Source organism: Ranitomeya imitator, chromosome 1, assembly GCF_032444005.1.
Source record: "Ranitomeya imitator isolate aRanImi1 chromosome 1, aRanImi1.pri, whole genome shotgun sequence".
Classification (NCBI taxonomy): Eukaryota; Metazoa; Chordata; class Amphibia; order Anura; family Dendrobatidae; genus Ranitomeya; species Ranitomeya imitator.
In genome coordinates this window covers 1,213,964,549-1,213,990,383 of record NC_091282.1, presented here as the reverse complement: position 1 = coordinate 1,213,990,383, position 25,835 = coordinate 1,213,964,549, and the positions used below count along the sequence as shown (strand labels likewise).

The 25,835-nt window shown below is 50.0% G+C and overlaps 1 protein-coding gene across 1 annotated transcript; it reads left to right on the top strand.

The window, feature by feature from the left end:
- The first annotated feature begins 870 nt into the window (after positions 1–870).
- On the top strand, positions 871–17,474 carry INO80B (INO80 complex subunit B). The gene is made up of 5 exons (XM_069745014.1): positions 871–1,047; positions 11,034–11,232; positions 11,298–11,416; positions 14,481–14,641; positions 16,832–17,474. The coding sequence occupies exons 1-5, from the start codon at positions 882–884 to the stop codon at positions 17,345–17,347; spliced, it is 1,161 nt and encodes a 386-aa protein (XP_069601115.1). The 5' UTR covers positions 871–881; the 3' UTR covers positions 17,348–17,474.
- Positions 17,475–25,835: the final 8,361 nt, after the last annotated feature.

Below are 25,835 nucleotides of genomic sequence, written 5' to 3'. Positions count from 1 at the left end.
GGGGGAGGAGGAATAGTCTGCAGGGTGTCATGTGGGGGAGGAGGAATAGTCTGCAGGGTGTCATGTGGAGGAGGAGGAATAGTCTGCAGGGTGTAATGTGGAGGAGGAATAGTCTGCAGGGTGTAATGTGGAGGAGGAATAGTCTGCAGGGTGTAATGTGGAGGAGGAATAGTCTGCAGGGTGTAATGTGGAAAAGGAATAGTCTGCAGGGTGTAATGTGGGGGAGGAATAGTCTGCAGGGTGTAATGTGGAGGAGGAATAGTCTGCAGGGTGTAATGTGGAGGAGGAATAGTCTGCAGGGTGTAATGTGGAGGAGGAGGAATAGTCTGCAGGGTGTAATGTGGGGGAGGAGGAATAGTCTGCAGGGTGTAATGTGGGGGAGGAGGAATAGTCTGCAGGGTGTAATGTGGGGAGGAATAGTCTGCAGGGTGTAATGTGGGGAGGAGGAATAGTCTGCAGGATGTAATGTGGAGGAGGAATAGTCTGCAAGATGTAATGTGGGAGGAGGAATAGTCTGCAGGGTGTAATATGGAGGAGGAATAGTCTGCAGGGTGTAATGTGGAAAAGGAATAGTCTGCAGGGTGTAATGTGGGGGAGGAATAGTCTGCAGGGTGTAATGTGGGGGAGGAATAGTCTGCAGGGTGTAATGTGGGGAGGAGGAATAGTCTGCAGGGTGTAATGTGGAGGAGGAGGAATAGTCTGCAGGGTGTAATGTGGAGGAGGAGGAATAGTCTGCAGGGTGTAATGTGGAGGAGGAGGAATAGTCTGCAGGGTGTAATGTGGAGGAGGAGGAATAGTCTGCAGGGTGTAATGTGGTGGAGGAGGAATAGTCTGCAGGCTTCTCTCTCTCTCGGCGTTTCTTCCTCCTTTCCTCCACACACATGGCGCTGAGTGATTTTCCTGTGTTTGCTCTTTATCTTCCCGCGGAAACAAAAGAATCAATATATAGTTCCGGAATGGACGTTGTCGGACGCTTTATCGGGAGCACTGACCGGAAGTCTTGTGTTATTTGGATTGTGTGCACTGTTCATCACATGGAGGGAACAGGTGAGTAATACCCCGATATACAGCGACCACAACTGCACCTCACCCCGATATACAGCGACCACAACAACACCTCACCCCGATATACAGCGACCACAACAGCACCTCACCCCGATATACAGCGACCACAACTGCACCTCACCCCCGATATACAGCGACCACAACTGCACCTCACCCCCGATATACAGCGACCACAACTGCACCTCACCCCGATATACAGCGACCACAACAGCACCTCACCCCGATATACAGCGACCACAACAGCACCTCACCCCCGATATACAGCGACCACAACTGCACCTCACCCCGATATACAGCGACCACAACAGCACCTCACCCCGATATACAGCGACCACAACTGCACCTCACCCCCGATATACAGCGACCACAACTGCACCTCACCCCGATATACAGCGACCACAACAACACCTCACCCCGATATACAGCGACCACAACAGCACCTCACCCCCGATATACAGCGACCACAACTGCACCTCACCCCGATATACAGCGACCACAACAGCACCTCACCCCCGATATACAGCGACCACAACAGCACCTCACCCCCGATATACAGCGACCACAACTGCACCTCACCCCCGATATACAGCGACCACAACTGCACCTCACCCCGATATACAGCGACCACAACAGCACCTCACCCCGATATACAGCGACCACAACAGCACCTCACCCCGATATACAGCGACCACAACTGCACCTCACCCCGATATACAGCGACCACAACAGCACCTCACCCCGATATACAGCGACCACAACAGCACCTCACCCCGATATACAGCGACCACAACAGCACCTCACCCCCGATATACAGCGACCACAACTGCACCTCACCCCCGATATACAGCGACCACAACAGCACCTCACCCCCGATATACAGCGACCACAACTGCACCTCACCCCCGATATACAGCGACCACAACTGCACCTCACCCCCGATATACAGCGATCACAACTGCACCTCACCCCCGATATACAGCGACCACAACTGCACCTCACCCCGATATACAGCGACCACAACAGCACCTCACCCCGATATACAGCGACCACAACAGCACCTCACCCCGATATACAGCGACCACAACTGCACCTCACCCCCGATATACAGCGACCACAACTGCACCTCACCCCGATATACAGCGACCACAACAGCACCTCACCCCGATATACAGCGACCACAACAGCACCTCACCCCGATATACAGCGACCACAACAGCACCTCACCCCCGATATACAGCGACCACAACTGCACCTCACCCCCGATATACAGCGACCACAACAGCACCTCACCCCCGATATACAGCGACCACAACTGCACCTCACCCCCGATATACAGCGACCACAACTGCACCTCACCCCCGATATACAGCGATCACAACTGCACCTCACCCCCGATATACAGCGACCACAACTGCACCTCACCCCCGATATACAGCGACCACAACTGCACCTCACCCCCGATATACAGCGACCACAACTGCACCTCACCCCCGATATACAGCGATCACAACTGCACCTCACCCCCGATATACAGCGACCACAACTGCACCTCACCCCCGATATACAGCGACCACAACTGCACCTCACCCCCGATATACAGCGACCACAACTGCACCTCACCCCGATATACAGCGACCACAACTGCACCTCACCCCGATATACAGCGACCACAACTGCACCTCACCCCGATATACAGCGACCACAACTGCACCTCACCCCGATATACAGCGACCACAACTGCACCTCACCCCGATATACAGCGACCACAACAGCACCTCACCCCCGATATACAGCGACCACAACTGCACCTCACCCCGATATACAGCGACCACAACTGCACCTCACCCCCGATATACAGCGACCACAACTGCACCTCACCCCCGATATACAGCGACCACAACTGCACCTCACCCCGATATACAGCGACCACAACAGCACCTCACCCCGATATACAGCGACCACAACTGCACCTCACCCCCGATATACAGCGACCACAACTGCACCTCACCCCCGATATACAGCGACCACAACTGCACCTCACCCCGATATACAGCGACCACAACAGCACCTCACCCCCCGATATACAGCGACCACAACTGCACCTCACCCCGATATACAGCGACCACAACTGCACCTCACCCCCGATATACAGCGATCACAACTGCACCTCACCCCCGATATACAGCGATCACAACTGCACCTCACCCCGATATACAGCGACCACAACAGCACCTCACCCCGATATACAGCGACCACAACTGCACCTCACCCCCGATATACAGCGATCACAACTGCACCTCACCCCGATATACAGCGACCACAACAGCACCTCACCCCGATATACAGCGACCACAACAGCACCTCACCCCCGATATACAGCGACCACAACTGCACCTCACCCCGATATACAGCGACCACAACTGCACCTCACCCCGATATACAGCGATCACAACAGCACCTCACCCCGATATACAGCGACCACAACTGCACCTCACCCCCGATATACAGCGACCACAACTGCACCTCACCCCGATATACAGCGATCACAACAGCACCTCACCCCGATATACAGCGACCACAACTGCACCTCACCCCCGATATACAGCGACCACAACTGCACCTCACCCCGATATACAGCGACCACAACTGCACCTCACCCCGATATACAGCGACCACAACTGCACCTCACCCCCGATATACAGCGACCACAACTGCACCTCACCCCCGATATACAGCGACCACAACTGCACCTCACCCCGATATACAGCGACCACAACTGCACCTCACCCCGATATACAGCGACCACAACAGCACCTCACCCCGATATACAGCGACCACAACTGCACCTCACCCCCGATATACAGCGACCACAACTGCACCTCACCCCGATATACAGCGACCACAACTGCACCTCACCCCGATATACAGCGACCACAACTGCACCTCACCCCCGATATACAGCGACCACAACTGCACCTCACCCCGATATACAGCGACCACAACTGCACCTCACCCCGATATACAGCGACCACAACTGCACCTCACCCCGATATACAGCGACCACAACTGCACCTCACCCCGATATACAGCGACCACAACTGCACCTCACCCCGATATACAGCGACCACAACTGCACCTCACCCCCGATATACAGCGACCACAACAGCACCTCACCGCCGATATACAGCGACCACAACAGCACCTCACCCCGATATACAGCGATCACAACTGCACCTCACCCCGATATACAGCGACACAACTGCACCTCACCCCCGATATACAGCGACCACAACTGCACCTCACCCCCGATATACAGCGACCACAACTGCACCTCACCCCGATATACAGCGACCACAACTGCACCTCACCCCGATATACAGCGACCACAACTGCACCTCACCCCGATATTCAGCGACCACAACTGCACCTCACCCCGATATACAGCGACCACAACTGCACCTCACCCCGATATACAGCGACCACAACTGCACCTCACCCCCGATATACAGCGACCACAACTGCACCTCACCCCCGATATACAGCGACCACAACTGCACCGCACCCCCGATATACAGCGACCACAACTGCACCTCACCCCCGATATACAGCGACCACAACTGCACCTCACCCCCGATATACAGCGACCACAACTGCACCTCACCCCGATATACAGCGACCACAACTGCACCGCACCCCCGATATACAGCGACCACAACTGCACCTCACCCCCGATATACAGCGACCACAACAGCACCTCACCCCCGATATACAGCGACCACAACTGCACCTCACCCCGATATACAGCGACCACAACTGCACCGCACCCCCGATATACAGCGACCACAACTGCACCTCACCCCCGATATACAGCGACCACAACTGCACCTCACCCCCGATATACAGCGACCACAACTGCACCGCACCCCCGATATACAGCGACCACAACTGCACCTCACCCCCGATATACAGCGACCACAACTGCACCTCACCCCCGATATACAGCGACCACAACTGCACCTCACCCCCGATATACAGCGACCACAACTGCACCTCACCCCGATATACAGCGACCACAACTGCACCTCACCCCCGATATACAGCGACCACAACTGCACCTCACCCCCGATATACAGCGACCACAACTGCACCTCACCCCGATATACAGCGACCACAACTGCACCTCACCCCCGATATACAGCGACCACAACTGCACCTCACCCCGATATACAGCGACCACAACTGCACCTCACCCCGATATACAGCGACCACAACTGCACCTCACCCCCGATATACAGCGACCACAACTGCACCTCACCCCCGATATACAGCGACCACAACTGCACCTCACCCCCGATATACAGCGACCACAACTGCACCTCACCCCCGATATACAGCGACCACAACTGCACCTCACCCCCGATATACAGCGACCACAACTGCACCTCACCCCCGATATACAGCGACCACAACTGCACCGCACCCCCGATATACAGCGACCACAACTGCACCTCACCCCGATATACAGCGACCACAACTGCACCTCACCCCCGATATACAGCGACCACAACTGCACCTCACCCCCGATATACAGCGACCACAACTGCACCTCACCCCCGATATACAGCGACCACAACTGCACCTCACCCCCGATATACAGCGACCACAACTGCACCTCACCCCGATATACAGCGACCACAACTGCACCTCACCCCCGATATACAGCGACCACAACTGCACCTCACCCCCGATATACAGCGACCACAACTGCACCTCACCCCGATATACAGCGACCACAACTGCACCTCACCCCCGATATACAGCGACCACAACTGCACCTCACCCCCGATATACAGCGACCACAACTGCACCTCACCCCCGATATACAGCGACCACAACTGCACCTCACCCCCGATATACAGCGACCACAACTGCACCTCACCCCCGATATACAGCGACCACAACTGCACCTCACCCCGATATACAGCGACCACAACTGCACCTCACCCCGATATACAGCGACCACAACTGCACCTCACCCCCGATATACAGCGACCACAACTGCACCTCACCCCCGATATACAGCGACCACAACTGCACCTCACCCCCGATATACAGCGACCACAACTGCACCTCACCCCCGATATACAGCGACCACAACTGCACCTCACCCCCGATATACAGCGACCACAACTGCACCTCACCCCCGATATACAGCGACCACAACTGCACCTTCACCCCCGATATACAGCGACCACAACTGCACCTCACCCCGATATACAGCGACCACAACTGCACCTCACCCCCGATATACAGCGACCACAACTGCACCTCACCCCGATATACAGCGACCACAACTGCACCTCACCCCGATATACAGCGACCACAACTGCACCGCACCCCCGATATACAGCGACCACAACTGCACCTCACCCCGATATACAGCGACCACAACTGCACCTCACCCCCGATATACAGCGACCACAACTGCACCTCACCCCCGATATACAGCGACCACAACTGCACCTCACCCCGATATACAGCGACCACAACTGCCTCACCCCGATATACAGCGATCACAACTGCACCTCACCCCCGATATACAGCGACCACAACTGCACCTCACCCCCGATATACAGCGACCACAACTGCACCTCACCCCGATATACAGCGACCACAACTGCACCTCAACCCCGATATACAGCGACCACAACTGCACCTCACCCCCGATATACAGCGACCACAACAGCACCTCACCCCGATATACAGCGACCACAACTGCACCTCACCCCCGATATACAGCGACCACAACTGCACCTCACCCCCGATATACAGCGACCACAACTGCACCTCACCCCGATATACAGCGATCACAACTGCACCTCACCCCCGATATACAGCGACCACAACTGCACCTCACCCCCGATATACAGCGACCACAACTGCACCTCACCCCCGATATACAGCGATCACAACAGCACCGCACCCCCGATATACAGCGACCACAACTGCACCTCACCCCGATATACAGCGACCACAACTGCACCTCACCCCCGATATACAGCGACCACAACTGCACCTCACCCCCGATATACAGCGACCACAACAGCACCGCACCCCCGATATACAGCGATCACAACTGCACCTCACCCCCGATATACAGCGATCACAACAGCACCGCACCCCCGATATACAGCGACCACAACTGCACCTCACCCCCGATATACAGCGACCACAACAGCACCGCACCCCCGATATACAGCGATCACAACTGCACCGCACCCCCGATATACAGCGACCACAACTGCACCTCACCCCGATATACAGCGACCACAACTGCACCTCACCCCCGATATACAGCGATCACAACTGCACCTCACCCCCGATATACAGCGACCACAACTGCACCTCACCCCCGATATACAGCGACCACAACTGCACCTCACCCCCGATATACAGCGACCACAACAGCACCGCACCCCCGATATACAGCGACCACAACTGCACCTCACCCCCGATATACAGCGATCACAACTGCACCTCACCCCGATATACAGCGACCACAACAGCACCTCACCCCCGATATACAGCGACCACAACTGCACCTCACCCCCGATATACAGCGACCACAACTGCACCTCACCCCCGATATACAGCGACCACAACTGCACCTCACCCCCGATATACAGCGACCACAACTGCACCTCACCCCCGATATACAGCGACCACAACAGCACCTCACCCCCGATATACAGCGACCACAACTGCACCTCACCCCGATATACAGCGACCACAACTGCACCTCACCCCGATATACAGCGACCACAACTGCACCTCACCCCCGATATACAGCGACCACAACTGCACCTCACCCCGATATACAGCGATCACAACTGCACCTCACCCCGATATACAGCGACCACAACAGCACCTCACCCCCGATATACAGCGACCACAACTGCACCTCACCCCGATATACAGCGACCACAACTGCACCTCACCCCGATATACAGCGACCACAACTGCACCTCACCCCCGATATACAGCGACCACAACTGCACCTCACCCCCGATATACAGCGACCACAACTGCACCTCACCCCCGATATACAGCGACCACAACTGCACCTCACCCCCGATATACAGCGACCACAACTGCACCTCACCCCCGATATACAGCGATCACAACTGCACCTCACCCCGATATACAGCGACCACAACAGCACCTCACCCCCGATATACAGCGACCACAACTGCACCTCACCCCCGATATACAGCGACCACAACTGCACCTCACCCCCGATATACAGCGACCACAACTGCACCTCACCCCCGATATACAGCGACCACAACTGCACCTCACCCCCGATATACAGCGACCACAACAGCACCTCACCCCCGATATACAGCGACCACAACTGCACCTCACCCCGATATACAGCGACCACAACTGCACCTCACCCCGATATACAGCGACCACAACTGCACCTCACCCCCGATATACAGCGACCACAACTGCACCTCACCCCGATATACAGCGACCACAACTGCACCTCACCCCGATATACAGCGACCACAACTGCACCTCACCCCCGATATACAGCGACCACAACTGCACCTCACCCCCGATATACAGCGACCACAACTGCACCTCACCCCGGATATACAGCGACCACAACTGCACCTCACCCCCGATATACAGCGACCACAACTGCACCTCACCCCCGATATACAGCGACCACAACAGCACCTCACCCCCGATATACAGCGACCACAACTGCACCTCACCCCGATATACAGCGACCACAACAGCACCTCACCCCCGATATACAGCGATCACAACTGCACCTCACCCCCGATATACAGCGACCACAACAGCACCTCACCCCCGATATACAGCGACCACAACTGCACCTCACCCCCGATATACAGCGACCACAACTGCACCTCACCCCCGATATACAGCGACCACAACTGCACCTCACCCCCGATATACAGCGACCACAACTGCACCTCACCCCCGATATACAGCGACCACAACAGCACCGCACCCCCGATATACAGCGACCACAACTGCACCTCACCCCCGATATACAGCGACCACAACTGCACCTCACCCCCGATATACAGCGACCACAACAGCACCTCACCCCCGATATACAGCGACCACAACAGCACCTCACCCCCGATATACAGCGACCACAACTGCACCTTACCCCCGATATACAGCGACCACAACTGCACCTCACCCCCGATATACAGCGACCACAACTGCACCTCACCCCGATATACAGCGACCACAACTGCACCTCACCCCGATATACAGCGACCACAACAGCACCTCACCCCCGATATACAGCGACCACAACTGCACCTCACCCCCGATATACAGCGACCACAACTGCACCTCACCCCCGATATACAGCGACCACAACTGCACCTCACCCCGATATACAGCGACCACAACTGCACCTCACCCCGATATACAGCGACCACAACCGCACCTCACCCCCGATATACAGCGACCACAACTGCACCTCACCCCCGATATACAGCGACCACAACTGCACCTCACCCCCGATATACAGCGACCACAACTGCACCTCACCCCCGATATACAGCGACCACAACTGCACCTCACCCCGATATACAGCGACCACAACAGCACCTCACCCCCGATATACAGCGACCACAACTGCACCTCACCCCCGATATACAGCGACCACAACTGCACCTCACCCCCGATATACAGCGACCACAACTGCACCTCACCCCCGATATACAGCGACCACAACAGCACCTCACCCCCGATATACAGCGACCACAACAGCACCTCACCCCCGATATACAGCGACCACAACTGCACCTCACCCCCGATATACAGCGACCACAACTGCACCTCACCCCCGATATACAGCGACCACAACTGCACCTCACCCCGATATACAGCGACCACAACTGCACCTTACCCCCGATATACAGCGACCACAACTGCACCTCACCCCCGATATACAGCGACCACAACAGCACCGCACCCCCGATATACAGCGACCACAACAGCACCGCACCCCCGATATACAGCGACCACAACTGCACCTCACCCCCGATATACAGCGACCACAACAGCACCTCACCCCCGATATACAGCGATCACAACTGCACCTCACCCCCGTCATACATCTCCCCCGTCTACTGCGCTGCGCTCCATCATACAGCAGCTGTGATCTCAGGATGGGGGGGCGCTGTGATCTCAGGATGGGGGGGCGCTGTGATCTCAGGATGGGGGGGTGCTGTGATCTCAGGATGGGGGGGCGCTGTGATCTCAGGATGGGGGGGCGCTGTGATTTTATCTTTAGGGGGGGTGATCACCTTATTTTCGTGGGTGAGGCTGACCTTTTTTGGCGCCTTGTGACATTGTTCGGGGGGCTGCCCTTATGCGGAGCGCTGTGATCTTATCTTCGGGGTGGGGCTGACCTTATATTTGGCACCTTGTGCTCCTGTTTTTGGGGGGGCTGACCTTATGTTAGCAGCGCCGTGACCATATTTTTGGTGCGCCGTGACCTTATTTTTGGTGCGCCGTGACCTTATGTTAGCAGCGCCGTGACCTTATTTTTGGTGCGCCGTGACCTTATTTTTGGTGCGCCGTGACCTTATTTTTGGTGCGCCGTGACCTTATTTTTGGTGCGCCGTGACCTTATTTTTGGTGCGCCGTGACCTTATTTTTGGTGCGCCGTGACCTTATGTTAGGAGCGCCGTGACCTTATGTTAGCAGCGCCGTGACCTTATTTTTGGTGCGCCGTGATCTTATGTTCTGGGGGTGAGGACCTTATGTTAGGAGCGCTGTGACCTTATTTTTGGCGCCTTGTGATCTTATGTTCGGGGGGCTGACCTTATGTTAGGAGCGCTGTGACCTTATTTTTGGCGCCTTGTGATCTTGTGTTCAGGGGGCTGACGTTATGTTTGGCTTCTCAGGGGACGAGGATGATGTCGGATCTCACGTTCTTCACAAGAAGAAACACAAAAAGCACAAGAAACATAAGAAGAAGCATCACCAGGATAGCGGCGCCCCCTCCATGCACTCACAGACCCGCGCCGCTGATCCCAAGACCACCCTGAAACCACAGCTCCGCCTCAAGATCAAGCTGGGGGGACAAGTGTTGGGTACCAAAAGGTAAGGGCCCCCCGGACTGTGGCCGTGCGCCCTGTGTACAGACTGATCAGCTCCTCTCCCCACAGTGTGCCCACCTTCACCGTCATCCCCGAGCAGTCCCGCTCACAGTCCCCCCTTATGGTGGTGGATGAAGACGAGGAGCCGCTGGAGGGCGTCCCCATAGAGCAGTACCGGGCGTGGCTAGGTACGTGGTAGGTGTCGGATGGGGGGTGAGTGTGATGGTGGTTGTGGCACCGAGAGGTCTGTGCTTGTGATGATGGGGAGTGAAGGCTCAGTACGAGGCGACGGTCAGCGGCAGTGAGGGTCGCATAATCCTCCGGTTGTGGACCGTGGCCATGTGTGAGCGGTTCTTCCAGAGGATTGTACATTGTGAGTAGTGCGTCCCCCGCACCGTGGCTCCCCTGTGCCCACACAGTCTCTCCGTGCCACGTCGTCTTTGTCTCTGCCGTGTCTCTGTACCATTAATCGCTTGTGCCATGTTTCCTGTCCCCATGCCGGGTTTCTGTACCGTGTCTCCTTGTTATGTCTCCTGTGCCGTCTCATCTGTTACCCGTCTCCTGTGCTCTGTCTCTGTGCACCGCGTCTCCTGTGCTGTCTCATCTGTTACCCGTCTCCCGTGCCCTGTCTCTGTGCACCGCGTCTCCTGTGCTGTCTCATCTGTTACCCGTCTCCCGTGCCCTGTCTCTGTGCACCGCGTCTCCTGTGCTGTCTCATCTGTTACCCGTCTCCCGTGCCCTGTCTCTGTGCACCGCGTCTCCTGTGCCGTCTCATCTGTTACCCGTCTCCCATGCCCTGTCTCTGTGCACCGCGTCTCCTGTGCTGTCTCATCTGTTACCCGTCTCCCGTGCCCTGTCTCTGTGCACCGCGTCTCCTGTGCTGTCTCATCTGTTACCCGTCTCCCGTGCCCTGTCTCTGTGCACCGCGTCTCCTGTGCTGTCTCATCTGTTACCCGTCTCCCGTGCCCTGTCTCTGTGCACCGCGTCTCCTGTGCCGTCTCATCTGTTACCCGTCTCCCATGCTGTCTCTACTGTTCACCGTGCCAGGTTTTTGTGGCCCGCACCTTTCTTGCCGCATTCCTGTGTCTCGCATCTCCCGTGTCATCTCCTCTGTTCACCGTGCCGCATTCCTGTGGCTCGCATCTCCCGTGTCATCTCCTCTGTTCACCGTGCCGCATTCCTGTGGCTCGCATCACCCGTGTCATCTCCTCTGTTCACCGTGCCGTGTTTCTGTGGCTCGCATCTCCCATGTCATCTCCTCTGTTCACCGTGCTGTGTTTCTGTGCTCACATCCCTCGTGTCATCTCCTCTGTTCACCGTGCTGCGTTTCTGTGCCCGCATCACCCGTGTCATCTCCTCTGTTCACCATGCTGTGTTTCTGTGCTCACATCCCTCGTGTCATCTCCTCTGTTCACCGTGCCGTGTTTCTGTGTCTCGCATCTCCCATGTCATCTCCTCTGTTCACCGTGCCGTGTTTCTGTGGCTCGCATCTCCCATGTCATCTCCTCTGTTCACCGTGCCGTGTTTCTGTGGCTCGCATCTCCCATGTCATCTCCTCTGTTCACCGTGCCGCATTCCTGTGGCTCGCATCTCCCATGTCCTCTCCTCTGTTCACCGTGCCGTGTTTCTGTGTCTCGCATCTCCCATGTCATCTCCTCTGTTCACCGTGCCGTGTTTCTGTGTCTCGCATCTCCCGTGTCATCTCCTCTGTTCACCGTGCTGTGTTTCTGTGCTCACATCCCTCGTGTCATCTCCTCTGTTCACCGTGCCGTGTTTCTGTGCTCACATCCCTCGTGTCATCTCCTCTGTTCACCGTGCTGTGTTTCTGTGCTCACATCCCTCGTGTCATCTCCTCTGTTCACCGTGCCAGGTTTTTGTGCTCACATCCCTCGTGTCATCTCCTCTGTTCACCGTGCTGCGTTTCTGTGCCCGCATCACCCGTGTCATCTCCTCTGTTCACTGTGCCGTGTTTCTGTGCTCACATCCCTCGTGTCATCTCCTCTGTTCACCGTGCCAGGTTTTTGTGCTCACATCCCTCGTGTCATCTCCTCTGTTCACCGTGCTGTGTTTCTGTGCTCACATCCCTCGTGTCATCTCCTCTGTTCACCGTGCTGCGTTTCTGTGCCCGCATCACCCGTGTCATCTCCTCTGTTCACCATGCTGTGTTTCTGTGCTCACATCCCTCGTGTCATCTCCTCTGTTCACCGTGCCGTGTTTCTGTGGCTCGCATCTCCCGTGTCATCTCCTCTGTTCACCGTGCCAGGTTTTTGTGGCTCGCATCTCCCATGTCATCTCCTCTGTTCACCGTGCCGTATTTCTGTGCTCACATCCCTCGTGTCATCTCCTCTGTTCACCGTGCTGCGTTTCTGTGCCCGCATCACCCGTGTCATCTCCTCTGTTCACCGTGCCGTATTTCTGTGCTCACATCCCTCGTGTCATCTCCTCTGTTCACCGTGCTGCGTTTCTGTGCCCGCATCACCCGTGTCATCTCCTCTGTTCACCGTGCTGTGTTTCTGTGCTCACATCCCTCGTGTCATCTCCTCTGTTCACCGTGCTGTGTTTCTGTGCTCACATCCCTCGTGTCATCTCCTCTGTTCACCGTGCCGTGTTTCTGTGGCTCGCATCTCCCGTGTCATCTCCTCTGTTTCCTGTGGCTCGCATCTCCCGTGTCATCTCCTCTGTTCACCGTGCCAGGTTTTTGTGGCCCGCACCTTTCTTGCCGCATTCCTGTGGCTCGCATCTCCCGTGTCATCTCCTCTGTTCACCGTGCCGCATTCCTGTGGCTCGCATCACCCGTGTCATCTCCTCTATTCACCGTGCCGTGTTTCTGTGGCTCGCATCTCCCATGTCATCTCCTCTGTTCACCGTGCTGTGTTTCTGTGCTCACATCCCTCGTGTCATCTCCTCTGTTCACCGTGCTGCGTTTCTGTGCCCGCATCACCCGTGTCATCTCCTCTGTTCACCGTGCCGTGTTTCTGTGGCTCGCATCTCCCGTGTCATCTCCTCTGTTTCCTGTGGCTCGCATCTCCCATGTCATCTCCTCTGTTTCCTGTGGCCCGCAGCTCCCGTGTCATCTCCTCTGTTCACCGTGTCGTGTTTCTGTGCCCACATCTACAGTGCCGTCTCCCGTGGGCTGTGACTGTTCTGCAGTATTAGTATAATACAGTGTTGGGGCTGCTGTATACCGGTTGACATCTTGTCACTGTGCCCTCCTGGCGGCATGTGATGTCTTGGGTCTCCATGTGTCTGTAGATGAGGACAGTAACATGGATCCGCTGCCCTCGCCCGCTGAGGCTCCGGTGTCAGAGCAGGATGAGGAGTTGCGTTGGTTGGACGCTCTTGAGAGGGGAGATCTGGATGTCAATGGCGATCTAAAGAGAGAGACTGACGATACACTGCTGACAGCTCGCCAGGTGAGTGCGGTATAGGGGGTGGGTGGGGACAGTATGTGCGTGTGGTATGGTTGGGGTGTGGTAGGTTCAGTGTGGTGGTGGGGTTGGGGGCGCAGTACATTATGATATGTGGTAGTGGGGGGGTGCGCAATGGGGGGGGTTACGCACAATATGGGAAGGTATGCTTGGTGCGGTGCAGTATGAAGAGGCAGGGACCCCCCCCCCCCCCGTTCCTTCGTCTCTCTCCCTCCTGTTTCCTCGTCTGCCTCCCTCCCATTTCCTCGTCTCCTTCCCTCCCCTTCACTTTCCTGTTCCCTCGTCTCCCTCCCGTTCCCTCGTCTCCCTCCCCTTCCCTCGTCTCCCTCCCCTTCCCTCGTCTCCCTCCCCTTCACCTGCCCGTTCCCTCGTCTCGCTCCCTCCCGTTCCCTCGTCTCGCTCCCTCCCGTTCCCTCGTCTCGCTCCCTCCCGTTCCCTCGTCTCGCTCCCTCCCGTTCCCTCGTCTCGCTCCCTCCCGTTCCCTCGTCTCGCTCCCTCCCGTTCCCTCGTCTCGCTCCCTCCCGTTCCCTCGTCTCGCTCCCTCCCGTTCCCTCGTCTCGCTCCCTCCCGTTCCCTCGTCTCGCTCCCTCCCGTTCCCTCGTCTCGCTCCCTCCCGTTCCCTCGTCTCGCTCCCTCCCGTTCCCTCGTCTCGCTCCCTCCCGTTCCCTCGTCTCGCTCCCTCCCGTTCCCTCGTCTCGCTCCCTCCCGTTCCCTCGTCTCGCTCCCTCCCGTTCCCTCGTCTCGCTCCCTCCCGTTCCCTCGTCTCGCTCCCTCCCGTTCCCTCGTCTCGCTCCCTCCCGTTCCCTCGTCTCGCTCCCTCCCGTTCCCTCGTCTCGCTCCCTCCCGTTCCCTCGTCTCGCTCCCTCCCGTTCCCTCGTCTCGCTCCCTCCCGTTCCCTCGTCTCGCTCCCTCCCGTTCCCTCGTCTCGCTCCCTCCCGTTCCCTCGTCTCGCTCCCTCCCGTTCCCTCGTCTCGCTCCCTCCCGTTCCCTCGTCTCGCTCCCTCCCGTTCCCTCGTCTCGCTCCCTCCCGTTCCCTCGTCTCGCTCCCTCCCGTTCCCTCGTCTCGCTCCCTCCCGTTCCCTCGTCTCGCTCCCTCCCGTTCCCTCGTCTCGCTCCCTCCCGTTCCCTCGTCTCGCTCCCTCCCGTTCCCTCGTCTCGCTCCCTCCCGTTCCCTCGTCTCGCTCCCTCCCGTTCCCTCGTCTCGCTCCCTCCCGTTCCCTCGTCTCGCTCCCTCCCGTTCCCTCGTCTCGCTCCCTCCCGTTCCCTCGTCTCGCTCCCTCCCGTTCCCTCGTCTCGCTCCCTCCCGTTCCCTCGTCTCGCTCCCTCCCGTTCCCTCGTCTCGCTCCCTCCCGTTCCCTCGTCTCGCTCCCTCCCGTTCCCTCGTCTCGCTCCCTCCCGTTCCCTCGTCTCGCTCCCTCCCGTTCCCTCGTCTCGCTCCCTCCCGTTCCCTCGTCTCGCTCCCTCCCGTTCCCTCGTCTCGCTCCCTCCCGTTCCCTCGTCTCGCTCCCTCCCGTTCCCTCGTCTCGCTCCCTCCCGTTCCCTCGTCTCGCTCCCTCCCGTTCCCTCGTCTCGCTCCCTCCCGTTCCCTCGTCTCGCTCCCTCCCGTTCCCTCGTCTCGCTCCCTCCCGTTCCCTCGTCTCGCTCCCTCCCGTTCCCTCGTCTCGCTCCCTCCCGTTCCCTCGTCTCGCTCCCTCCCGTTCCCTCGTCTCGCTCCCTCCCGTTCCCTCGTCTCGCTCTCACCCGTTCCCTCGTCTCGCTCCCTCCCGTTCCCTCGTCTCGCTCCCTCCCGTTCCCTCGTCTCGCTCCCTCCCGTTCCCTCGTCTCGCTCCCTCCCGTTCCCTCGTCTCGCTCCCTCCCGTTCCCTCGTCTCCCTCCCTCCCGTTCCCTCGTCTCGCTCCCTCCCGTTCCCTCGTCTCCCTCCCTCCCGTTCCCTCGTCTCCCTCCCTCTCACCCGTTCCCTCGTCTCCCTCCCTCTCACCCGTTCCCTCGTCTCCCTCCCTCTCACCCGTTCCCTCGTCTCGCTCTCACCCGTTCCCTCGTCTCCCTCCCTCTCACCCGTTCCCTCTTCTCCCTCCCTTCCACCCGCCCGTTCACTCTTCTCCTGTCCGTCCCTCTGTTCCCTTCTTCTCTTTATCTATGTCGCCTGCTGTGTGTGATGTGCTGGTCTCTCCGCAGAGAGCCCTTTTGCAGAAGCAGCAGACCCCTGCTGCCCCTCTGTACCCGCCGGCTGTTTACTCACGCCCCCCGCAGGAGATGTCTCAGGAGATGTTGGTGAAGAGAGAGGAGAAAGCTCGAAAGAGGAGACTGCAGGCGGCAAAGAAAGCAGAGGAGAGTAAAAAGCAGACCATAGAGAGACTGACCAAGACGTCCAAATCCCGGGGTGCCAAGCCGGCCTCTGGAAGAAGAGGGGGCCGCCAGCCTCCGTGCCCCACTATCCGTTACCAGAACAATGCCCACAGTATTACCATGTCTTACCCCGCAGGAGTTCCCCACCCTATCCCGGCAGAACCCCGGGCCGCACTGCCTGCCCCACAGCTTTGCGGTGCCCCCGGCTGCACCAACCCAAAGAAATACTCCTGTTCTAGGACTCACGTCCCGCTCTGCAGTCTGCGGTGCTACCACAAAAACTTGGAGGTCCACAGTCACCAGAACTCTGACCCTTCCCCCCACATGGAAACATCGAGACCCTGACTGAACGGAGAAACCCCAGGATGTCACTCTCAAGGATCCTTCTATAGGTTGTTAACAAATTACCGCAACACCGACCTGTGTCATGTACAGCTCCAATACGTGCAATAAATGTCAGAGTAACTAATGATCATAGGATGGCATGTGTGCCCACAGGGGTGGTGTGATGTGAGTTATAATCTTAGTCCATGTGAGGCAGCATTATAGTAGTGCTATTCATGTACATAGGAGCAGTATTATAGTAGTTATATTCCTGTACATAGGGGGCAGTATTATAGTAGTTATATTCTTGTACATAGGAGCAGTATTATAGTAGTTATATTCTTGTACATAGGGACAGTATTATAGTAGTTATATTCCTGTACATAGGGGGCAGTATTATAGTAGTGCTTTTCATGTACATAGGAGCAGTATTATAGTAGTTATATTCTTGTTCATAGGGAGCAGTATTATAGCAGTTATATTCTTGCACATAGGAGCAGTATTATAGTAGTTATATTCTTGTTCATAGGGAGCAGTATTATAGTAGTTATATTCTTGTTCATAGGGAGCAGTATTATAGTAGTTATATTCTTGTACATAGGGGCAGTATTATAGTAGTTATATTCTTGTACATAGGGGCAGTATTATAGTAGTTATATTCCTGTACATAGTGGCAGTATTATAGTAGTTATATTCTTGTACATAGGGGCAGTATTATAGTAGTTATATTCCTGTACATAGTGGCAGTATTATAGTAGTTATATTCCTGTACATAGTGGCAGTATTATAGTAGTTATATTCTTGTACATAGGGGCAGTATTATAGTAGTTATATTCCTGTACATAGTGGCAGTATTATAGTAGTTATATTCTTGTACATAGGGGCAGTATTATAGTAGTTATATTCCTGTACATAGGGGCAGTATTATAGTAGTTATATTCTTGTACATAGGGGCAGTATTATAGTAGTTATATTCTTGTACATAGGGGCAGTATTATAGTAGTTATATTCTTGTACATAGGAGCAGTATTATAGTAGTTATATTCCTGTACATAGGGGGCAGTATCATAGTAGTTATATTCTTGTACATAGGAGCAGTATTATAGTAGTTATATTCTTGTACATAGGGGGCAGTAGTATAGTAGTTATATTCTTGTATATAGGAGCAGTATTATAGTAGTTATATTCCTGTACATAGGGGGGAGCATTATAGTAGTTATATTCTTGTACATAGGAGCAGTATTATAGTAGTTATATTCTTGTACATAGAGGCAGTATTATAGTAGTGCTTTTCATGTACATAGGGGGCAGTATTATAGTAGTTATATTCATGTACATAGGAGCAGTATTATAGTAGTTATATTCTTGTATATAGGAGCAGTATTATAGTAGTTATATTCTTGTATATAGGAGCAGTATTATTGTAGATATATTGTACATAGGGGCAGTATTATAGTAGTTATATTCTTGTACATAGGGGGCAGTATTATAGTAGTTATAGTCTTGTACATAGGGGCAGTATTATAGTAGTTATATTCTTGTACATAGGAGCAGTATTATAGTAGTTATATTCTTGTATATAGGAGCAGTATTATAGTAGATATATTCTTGTACATAGGGGGCAGTATTATAGTAGTTATATTCTTGTACATAGGGGGCAGTATTATAGTAGTTATATTCTTGTATATAGGAGCAGTATTATAGTAGTTATATTCTTGTATATAGGAGCAGTATTATAGTAGTTATATTCTTGTACATATTGTACAATTATTAGGTTCTGTAGAAGGACGTAGATCTGGGTATTTATTATGATGGAATATAGGCTGAACTGGATGGACAAATGTCTTTTTTCGGCCTTACTAACTATGTTACTATGTTACTAGGGGGCAGTATTATAGTAGTTATATTCTTGTATATAGGAGCAGTATTATAGTAGTTATATTCTTGTATATAGGAGCAGTATTATAGTAGATATATTCTTGTACATAGGGGGCAGTATTATAGTAGTTATAGTCTTGTACATAGGAGCAGTATTATAGTAGTTATATTCTTGTACATAGGAGCAGTATTATAGTAGTTATATTCTTGTACATAGGAGCAGTATTATAGTAGTTATATTCTTGTACATAGGAGCAGTATTATAGTAGTTATATTCTTGTATATAGGAGCAGTATTATAGTAGTTATATTCTTGTATATAGGAGCAGTATTATTGTAGATATATTGTACATAGGGGCAGTATTATAGTAGTTATATTCTTGTACATAGGGGGCAGTATTATAGTAGTTATAGTCTTGTACATAGGGGCAGTATTATAGTAGTTATATTCTTGTACATAGGAGCAGTATTATAGTAGTTATATTCTTGTATATAGGAGCAGTATTATAGTAGTTATATTCTTGTATATAGGAGCAGTATTATAGTAGATATATTCTTGTACATAGGGGGCAGTATTATAGTAGTTATATTCTTGTATATAGGAGCAGTATTATAGTAGATATATTCTTGTACATAGGGGGCAGTATTATAGTAGTTATAGTCTTGTACATAGGGGCAGTATTATAGTAGTTATATTCTTGTACATAGGAGCAGTATTATAGTAGTTATATTCTTGTATATAGGAGCAGTATTATAGTAGTTATATTCTTGTATATAGGAGCAGTATTATAGTAGATATATTCTTGTACATAGGGGGCAGTATTATAGTAGTTATATTCTTGTATATAGGAGCAGTATTATAGTAGATATATTCTTGTACATAGGGGGCAGTATTATAGTAGTTATATTCTTGTATATAGGAGCAGTATTATAGTAGTTATATTCTTGTATATAGGAGCAGTATTATAGTAGATATATTCTTGTACATATTGTACAATTATTAGGTTCTGTAGAAGGACGTAGATCTGGGTATTTATTATGATGGAATATAGGCTGAACTGGATGGACAAATGTCTTTTTTCGGCCTTACTAACTATGTTACTATGTTACTATGTTACTAGGGGGCAGTATTATAGTAGTTATATTCTTGTATATAGGAGCAGTATTATAGTAGTTATATTCTTGTATATAGGAGCAGTATTATAGTAGATATATTCTTGTACATAGGGGGCAGTATTATAGTAGTTATAGTCTTGTACATAGGAGCAGTATTATAGTAGTTATATTCTTGTACATAGGAGCAGTATTATAGTAGTTATATTCTTGTACATAGGAGCAGTATTATAGTAGTTATATTCTTGTACATAGGAGCAGTATTATAGTAGTTATATTCTTGTACATGGGAGCAGTATTATAGTAGTTATATTCTTGTATATAGGAGCAGTATTATAGTAGATATATTCTTGTACATAGGGGCAGTATTATAGTAGTTATAGTCTTGTACATAGGAGCAGTATTATAGTAGTTATATTCTTGTACATAGGAGCAGTATTATAGTAGTTATATTCTTGTACATAGGAGCAGTATTATAGTAGTTATATTCTTGTACATAGGGGGCAGTATTATAGTAGTTATAGTCTTGTACATAGGAGCAGTATTATAGTAGTTATATTCTTGTACATAGGAGCAGTATTATAGTAGTTATATTCTTGTACATAGGAGCAGTATTACAGTAGTTATATTCTTGTACATGGGAGCAGTATTATAGTAGTTATATTCTTGTACATAGGAGCAGTATTATAGTAGATATATTCTTGTACATAGGGGGCAGTATTATAGTAGTTATATTCTTGTATATAGGAGCAGTATTATAGTAGATATATTCGTGTACGTAGGGGCAGTATTATAGTAGTTATATTCTTATACATAGGAGCAGTATTATAGTAGTTATAGTCTTGTACATAGGGGCAGTATTATAGTAGTTATATTCTTGTATATAGGAGCAGTATTATAGTAGTTATATTCTTGTACATAGGGGGCAGTATTATAGTAGTTATATTCTTGTACATAGAGGCAGTATTATAGTAGTGCTTTTCATGTACATAGGGGGCAGTATTATAGTAGTTATATTCATGTACATAGGAGCAGTATTATAGTAGTTATATTCTTGTATATAGGAGCAGTATTATAGTAGTTATATTCTTGTATATAGGAGCAGTATTATTGTAGATATATTCTTGTACATTGGGGGCAGTATTATAGTAGTTATATTCTTGTACATAGGGGCAGTATTATAGTAGTTATATTCTTGTACATAGGGGCAGTATTATAGTAGTTATATTCTTGTACATAGGGGCAGTATTATAGTAGTGCTATTCATGTACATAGGGGCAGTATTATAGTAGTTATATTCTTGTACATAGGGGCAGTATTATAGTAGTGCTATTCATGTACATAAGGGCAGTATTATAGTAGTTATATGATTGTACATAGGGACAGTATTATAGTAGTTATATTCTTGTACATAGGAGCAGTATTATAGTAGTTATATTCTTGTATATAAGGGCAGTATTATAGTAGTTATATTCTTGTACATAGGAGCAGTATTATAGTAGTTATATTCTTGTATATAGGAGCAGTATTATAGTAGTTATATTCTTGTACATAGGGGCAGTATTATAGTAGTTATATTCTTGCACATAGGGACAGTATTATAGTAGTTATATTCCTGTACATTAGGGGCAGTATTATAGTAGTTATATTCTTGTACATAGGGGCAGTATTATAGTAGTTATATTCTTGCACATAGGGACAGTATTATAGTAGTTATATTCCTGTACATTAGGGGCAGTATTATAGTAGTTATATTCTTGTACATAGGAGCAGTATTATAGTAGTTATATTCTTGCACATAGGGACAGTATTATAGTAGTTATATTCCTGTACATTAGGGGCAGTATTATAGTAGTTATATTCTTGTACATAGGAGCAGTATTATATTAGTTATATTCTTGTACATAGGGGCAGTATTATAGTAGTTATATTCTTGTACATAGGAGCAGTATTATAGTAGTTATATTCTTGTACATAGGGGCAGTATTATAGTAGTTATATTCTTGCACATAGGGACAGTATTATAGTAGTTATATTCCTGTACATTAGGGGCAGTATTATAGTAGTTATATTCTTGTACATAGGGGCAGTATTATAGTAGTTATATTCTTGCACATAGGGACAGTATTATAGTAGTTATATTCTTGTACGTAGGAGCAGTATTATAGTAGTTATATTCTTGTACATAGAAGCAGTATTATAGTAGTTATATTCTTGTACATAGGGGCAGTATTATAGTAGTTATATTCTTGTACATAGGGAGCGGTATTATAGTAGTTATATTCTTGTACATAGGAGCAGTATTATATTAGTTATATTCTTGTACATAGGGGCAGTATTATAGTAGTTATATTCTTGTACATAGAGGCAGTATTATAGTAGTGCTTTTCATGTACATAGGGGGCAGTATTATAGTAGTTATATTCATGTACATAGGAGCAGTATTATAGTAGTTATATTCTTGTATATAGGAGCAGTATTATAGTAGTTATATTCTTGTATATAGGAGCAGTATTATTGTAGATATATTGTACATTGGGGGCAGTATTATAGTAGTTATATTCTTGTACATAGGGGCAGTATTATAGTAGTTATATTCTTGTACATAGGGGCAGTATTATAGTAGTTATATTCTTGCACATAGGGACAGTATTATAGTAGTTATATTCTTGTACGTAGGAGCAGTATTATAGTAGTTATATTCTTGTACATAGAAGCAGTATTATAGTAGTTATATTCTTGTACATAGGGGCAGTATTATAGTAGTTATATTCTTGTACATAGGGAGCGGTATTATAGTAGTTATATTCTTGTACATAGGAGCAGTATTATATTAGTTATATTCTTGTACATAGGGGCAGTATTATAGTAGTTATATTCTTGTACATAGAGGCAGTATTATAGTAGTGCTTTTCATGTACATAGGGGGCAGTATTATAGTAGTTATATTCATGTACATAGGAGCAGTATTATAGTAGTTATATTCTTGTATATAGGAGCAGTATTATAGTAGTTATATTCTTGTATATAGGAGCAGTATTATTGTAGATATATTGTACATTGGGGGCAGTATTATAGTAGTTATATTCTTGTACATAGGGGCAGTATTATAGTAGTTATATTCTTGTACATAGGGGCAGTATTATAGTAGTGCTATTCATGTACATAGGGGCAGTATTATAGTAGTTATATTCTTGTACATAGGGACAGTATTATAGTAGTTATATTCTTGTACATAGGAGCAGTATTATAGTAGTTATATTCTTGTATATAAGGGCAGTATTATAGTAGTTATATTCTTGTACATAGGGGCAGTATTATAGTAGTTATATTCTTGTACATAGGAGCAGTATTATAGTAGTTATATTCTTGTACATAGGAGCAGTATTATAGTAGTTATATTCTTGTACATAGGAGCAGTATTATAGTAGTTATATTCTTGTACATAGAGGCAGTATTATAGTAGTGCTTTTCATGTACATAGGGGGCAGTATTATAGTAGTTATATTCTTGTACATAGGAGCAGTATTATAGTAGTTATATTCTTGTACATAGGGGGCAGTATTATAGTAGTTATATTCTTGTACATAGGGGCAGTATTATAGTAGTTATATTCTTGTACATAGGGGCAGTATTATAGTAGTTATATTCTTGTACATAGGGGCAGTATTATAGTAGTTATATTCTTGTACACAGGAGCGGTATTATAGTAGTTATATTCTTGTACATAGGGGCAGTATTATAGTAGTTATATTATTGTACATAGGGGCAGTATTATAGTAGTTATATTCTTGTACATAGGAGCAGTATTATATTAGTTATATTCTTGTACATAGGAGCAGTATTATAGTAGTTATATTCTTGTACATAGGGAGCAGTATTATAGTGGATATATTCTTGTATATAGCGGTCAGTACTATTGTAGGTGCCTGTGGTTCTGCTCGGGTATACGCTGTATTCCTTACGTCTTGCAGCTGGGGGTGTACAGGCAACAGGGCACAAAGATGTCATCCACCTTTGGTCCAGTCTTTTCTCCTTGGTTCCTGGTTTGGGTGTTTCTCCTGATGCTGCTTCATGTGTGCCAGGGGCAGTCATACCGCCGGTGCAGCTACACAGGGGCGCAGAGGAGCCCCAGACACTGGCACCTATTTTAGCTCGGTCTGTCCCCGATGACCTTCATCTGTAATGTATTAGTGTAGAGACCTGTGGTCACATCCTTGCACTGTAATACACACCACCGGCCAATCAGAGGCTGGCATGGCAGTGATGTCATAGCCATGGTCGGTACGCTGACGACAGTCTCTGCTCCCTTATTGAAGAAGCAGCCGTGGGCGCGGAGGAAGGTAAGTATATTTTATGTGTTAAATAACAAGGAACAATATTACAAGAAAGGGCCCAGGATGAGGACATTTTATGGGATCGGTCCAAGGCTGGGGGGGATATTACATGGATGGTAAAACACACATGTATTTCACAAGCTACTGTATAGCCTGTAATGTATTCAGCCCATGAATCCGTATGTACACTTCACCAGAGGCTGCATCACCATTAACAAGAGGCACCACTAACCAAACACCACCATGGAGACCACGAAGATCAAGGAGATCTCCAAACAACACCACGAAGACCAAGGAGATCTCCAAACAAGACCACAACGACCAAGGAGATTTCCAAAAACACCAAGGAGATCTCCAAACAACACCACGACGACCAAGGACATCTCCAAACAACACCACGACGACCAAGGAGATCTCCAAACAACACCACGACGACCAAGGAGATCTCCAAACACCACAACGACAATCAAGGAGATCTCCAAACACCACAACGACCAAGGAGATTTCCAAAAACACCAAGGAGATCTCCAAACAACACCACAACGACCAAGGAGATCTCCAAACAACACCACAACGACCAAGGAGATCTCCAAACAACACCACAACGACCAAGGAGATCTCCAAACAACACCACGACAATCAAGGAGATCTCCAAACACCACAACGACCAAGGAGATTTCCAAAAACACCAAGGAGATCTCCAAACAACACCACGACGACCAAGGAGATCTCCAAACAACACCACGACGACCAAGGAGATTTCCAAAAACACCAAGGAGATCTCCAAACAACACCACAACGATCAAGGAGATCTCCAGACAACATCACAAAGACCAAGGAGATCTTCATACAACACCACGAAGACCAAGGAGATCTCCAAACTCCACCATGACGATCAAGGAGATCTCCAAGTGAGGTTGAAATACCGGATTACGTACCGGTAATGCTCTTTTATAGAGCCCACGACAGCACCCACTAGAGAGAGGGGATCCGCCCCTAGGAACAGGAAACCTACAGAGAGATAAAAGGGGCGGCCCCCCCTCGCTCCTCAGTTGTTTTACAGAGAATAGGAGGAACCGCCGCCAGGTTTTAGTTAACAGGTTCGGGTATATCCATATATATACATATTTACAACCTCATACTATATTTTCTAATATTTACACCTCACCAAACAAGCACCAT